This window comes from Orycteropus afer, unplaced genomic scaffold (assembly GCF_000298275.1).
Source record: "Orycteropus afer afer isolate SDZICR_OR568_19922 unplaced genomic scaffold, OryAfe1.0 scaffold00095, whole genome shotgun sequence".
Classification (NCBI taxonomy): domain Eukaryota; kingdom Metazoa; phylum Chordata; class Mammalia; order Tubulidentata; family Orycteropodidae; genus Orycteropus; species Orycteropus afer.
The window spans coordinates 7,317,343-7,322,112 of record NW_006921682.1 but is presented as its reverse complement, the minus strand read 5'-3'; the positions used below and the strand labels follow the sequence as shown (position 1 = coordinate 7,322,112).

Genomic DNA, 4,770 nt, shown 5'->3' with positions numbered 1-4,770 from the left:
CATTGGGATAAATTGTAGTCAATGTCATGGGACAAAGTGTATGTGAACTGCTGTATGGAAAGTGAATTTGCTCTGTAAACTTTCACCCAAATCACAATTTAGAAAAAAATACTGAGCTTACAAACCTTGGTTAGATTGTTTTGATAGATGGTGTTCAGGCGGCTCACATAGGCATCGCGTTTTTCTTTTATAACACTGCAATGAAACCTGAGTCATTAATGAGAAATAAGATTTTCCTCTTTCAGTCAATAACTAAAGCATCTGTGCTTGAATACCCATTAGCAGAGAATCACAGACTGTCAACAATGGGTGAAGGGCTCTGAGGACATTCATCTCTTCCCTTGTGTTCATATGCTTTCCCATATGTAGAAGTCCCTATTCTACCCCATGGAGAATGTTCAATTGGTTTTCATGGTATATAAACTTTTTTCTACATAGAAGATAAAGGGAGCTGCTTTGGCATAGCGCTTATCACAGGGCAGCTACTCAATAAATATTTGTTGAATAAATAAATGAATTTGCTAAAAATGTTTTGAAAATCTGATGGCTCAAAAAAAAAAAAAAAAAAATAATGGCTCCCTAAGTTATGAAAGAAAAAAATCTACATTTGGAAATCAAACTCTCTGAGCATTTAACACTCACCTCCAATTGAATTTACTGTCACAACTTTGAAAACCATAATCAACGTGATCATGGATAAATTCAGAGTGGACAGCTGTGTTCCACATTACCTGTAAAAAAAAAAGTGCAAAACAGTACTATATGAGTTTTAAGGGAAGACCTAAATCATGAATGAAATAACTATATACTAGCAAATAAAAAACAAACCTAAATATTTAAAAAGAGAAAGTTCATAAATATGACCAGACAGAATTTATAGTGAGGCTTCTACAATGCTAGGGAAAATTATTTCTGTTAAATTACTTGTTTTTCAACACTATAAAAATAGAATAACCCTCATATTCCTTCCTTTAAAATTTATTATTTAACTTAGGTCCTGTTTTTTCATGTTTTAAGTTTCTTTAAGCTCTGTCCTCTTCCATTCAGTTCCAGACAATAGAGTTACATCTGTAACTTTACAGTAAAGAAGACACCTTTTAGATAAAGTTGAAGACTAAAAATTTTAAAATAATGAATTCCTATTATGTATCCAGTAACTCAGAAGAGCCCTGATGATGCAGTGGTTAAAGTACTCAGATGCAAATTAAAGTTTGGCAGTTTGAAGCCACCAGCTGCTCCATGGGATAAAGATGTGGCAGCCTGCTTCCATAAAGATTTACAGCCTTGGAAACTTTATGGGGAAGTTCCATTTTGTTACACAGAGTCACTATGAATCAGAATCATCTTGATGGCAGTGAGTTTGGTTTAGTTACTCAGTAACTCTGAACATGCTCTTGTTAAGAATGTATGTAATTAAGATATCGGGAACTCGAAGGTTCAATGTTATATCTTGTGGAATATAGCCTATAATCTGTAAAGGCTTTTTAACCTGACTAATCATGATAGAAACTGAATTCAAACTGGCATCCATAACTCTAGATGACAAACTGCTGGGGTTTTTTTGGTCAGACAAGCGTTAGATTCTCCTTTTGATGAGCCTTAGAGTCCTTTGTATCTTCTCCCTTTATGCCTAAAGATGAGTAAATGGATGACTCTGCTAGATTCCTCATCTTAAACAACACATGTTTTATCAACATGTGATTTATCAATACCACACATAAATTACACTATTTTAATAAACATCACTTTAATTGTATCATTATGAGGTATCATATATATATATATATTTTTACATCCTATTTCCATTATTTGTGAGACTACAGCATCAAACACCTTCTGGAAAGGATGGCTCTATATGAACTGAATTGAAGTTTTAGGTTCAGACCTAATCAAGGTGGTAGAGGCCAGCAGACCCATTGTTCTGGTTCCTTTTTCACTGCTTCTTCACTCTACCCTTCTAGAAGGATGAGTTAGTTTTAGGCTTCATTCTCTTCTCCAAAATAAGAGGCAAGTACCACTGATCCTCAGAATGTAAAAGCACTTTGAAATCATTTGTGTGTATGTGTGTCAGGTTGATCCTGACTCATAGTGACCCTATGTGACTGAGTAGAACTGCCCTAAACAGTTTCCAAGGCTGCAAACCTTATAGAAGCAGATCGGCAGGTCTTTTCTTCCAAGGAGCCAGTGGTGGGTTTGATTTGCTGACCTTTCAGTTAGCAGCTGAGTGCTTAATCATTGTGCCACCAGTGCTCCTTTGACATCAGTAGAGCCCTATAAAAATACAAAGTAAGTAAATGTCTACACGTGATCAAAATGGAATGAAACAACACGGGAAGACATATTACAAGTTAAAGCAACTATTCAATATTAAGGAGCTCTGGTGGTATAGTGGTTAAGGCATTTGGCTGCTAACCAAAAAGTCAGTGGTTCACTTGTATTGCACAGGGAGACAGTTCAGAGGGCAGGAGTCCATAGAGGGATGGACACAGGGAAGCGGTAACTATCAGGAGGAAGTGGGAGGGGAGCTGTTGCATTGGGGTAAATTGTAGTCAATGTCATGAGATAAAGTGTATATGAACTGCTATATGGAAAGTGAATTTGCTCTGTAAACTTTCACCCAAATCACAATTAAAAAAAAAAAAATGTCAGTGGTTCAAACCTGCCAGCTGCTCCATAGAAGAAAGGTGAAGCAGTTTATTTCCATAAAGATTTACAGCCTTGGAAACCCAATGGAGGTTGCTATGAGTCAGAATTGACTCAATGGTAGTAAGTTTGTTTCTTGGTATTCCATATTAACCCAGATGTTGTTGTTGTAAGGTGCCGTCAAGTTGGCTCCAACTCATAGTGACCCCATGTACAACAGAAAAAACACTGCCTGGTTTTGTGCCAGCTTCACAATCCTTGCTAAACCTGAGCCCATCGTTGTAGCCACTGTGTCATTCCATCTCATTGAGGGTTTTCTCTTTTTCATTGACCCTTCATTTTACCAAGCATGATATCCTTCTCCAAGGAATGGTCCCTTCTGACAACATGATCAAAGTAGGTCAGATGAAGTCTGGCCATTCTCACTTCCAAGGAGCATTCTGGCTACACTTCTTCCAGGGCAGATTTGTTAGTTCTTTTGGTACTCCATGGTACTTTCATTATTCTTTGCCAACACCATAACTCAAAAGTATCAACTCTTCTTTGGTCTTCCTTATTCATTGTCTAGCTCTCACATGCATATGAGGTGACTGAAAATTCCATGGCTTGGGTTAGGTGCACCTCAGTCTTCAAAGAGACATCCTTGCTCTTCAGCACTTTAAAGAGGTCTTGTGCAGCAGATCTGCCCTGTGTAATATATCGTTTGATATTTTGACTGCTGCTTCCATTGGTGTTGATAGTGGAACCAAGCTATAGGAAATCTTTGACAACTTCAACCTTTTTTCCATTTATTGTGATGCTGCTTATTGGTCCAGTTATGAGGATTTTCATTTAACCCAGATAGTATTTTGGAATAATAAGGTCCTAAGATAACACCAATTCACACTGAAGTTCCTATCATAATAGGTTTAAATATAAAACCATGTTATAATTAATTTATATAATTTATATATTTGCATGACTTCAAATAGAATAGATTCCAAAATTTAGGACCCAAAGGAAAAAAAACAATTAAGGAAAATACCCCAAAGAAAAAAAGACATTTTTCTAAGTCAGAAAAAAATCTATCTGCACTAAAGAACAGATTACAGGAAATCTTTTTGAAATTAAACTCAGGTGTGTGCCACTGATGATATTACAGTATTTGCTTAGATGATAATAGAAAGCTGCCAACTAAAATGTAATCTTAATTACAAAAGGTTGTAAGTTTGGGATTATAACATGCTTTGAAAGTACATTCAAATAAAGAGCTAAATTATTTGCAAGTATAATCAAAAAGCAGCTTGGGAAATAAGAGTTGCTAATTCTTCCTCTTTGTCGTGGGTAAACAATAAGTTCATTCAATGTGATCTGTACAACATATATCACCAGCAACCACTAGAGCAATACAGAGAATTCATGAGGCTACAGAATTTAATGGAAATACTTAAGAAGATTCCATTAATAATCTGGTTTGTTGGCTGGAACTCCTTATGGAGAAAAAATTATCTTGTGCTGATGACCAGTCTGAATTACTAGGCCCAGATATAATCTCATTCACTCTAATAATATCAATGTATCACTTTTAAAAATAAGACAATTCTTTGTGATGTTAGGTAATCATTTCACTAGTTTATCTGGTCACTCCTGAGAAAACCAATAAATTTGAATTTCTGGAATAGCAAAGATGAGGACTAGAACCCAAGTACAAAACAATTTTATCAATAATTTACATTGAACCCAGATAATGTCATTCAAACAACTTGAAAAACAATCTCAGAGTGGCTATGAGACACCCAAAGTAATATGACACTTGCTCACTCCAGTTCAACTCCCTGAGAATGTGTTTCCACCTCAGATATACAGAATCAGAATCCACATTTTCACCAGCTCCCCAGGTGATTCTTTACAGATCCCCTATTATGTATACGTAAGAATCACCTGGAGATCTTGTTAAAATGTGGATTCCAATTCTGTGTATCTGGGGTGGAAAAGGCAAACTCTCAGCAGGGGGTCAAATCAGACTGAAACCATTGAAGCCCTGGGAAAAATACCCTTGTGTTTAAAAACATAAACTACCACTAATAAAACAAACATAAATCCCACAACAATCTTGACACTTCTTTTTTTTTTTTATTTTTTTATTTT

The 4,770-nt window shown here is 35.9% G+C and overlaps 1 protein-coding gene across 1 annotated transcript in view; it reads right to left on the bottom strand.

Annotated features, from left to right (window-relative positions):
- Positions 1-4,770, bottom strand: part of GSR (glutathione-disulfide reductase) — a 109,990-nt gene that overhangs the window by 34,324 nt on the left and 70,896 nt on the right. The window contains exons 2-3 of the mRNA XM_007942705.1: positions 643-731; positions 126-195 (exon numbers count right to left, since the gene is read on the bottom strand). Coding sequence (XP_007940896.1) covers positions 126-195; positions 643-731 — 159 coding nt within the window. The remainder of the gene's footprint in view (positions 1-125; positions 196-642; positions 732-4,770) is intronic.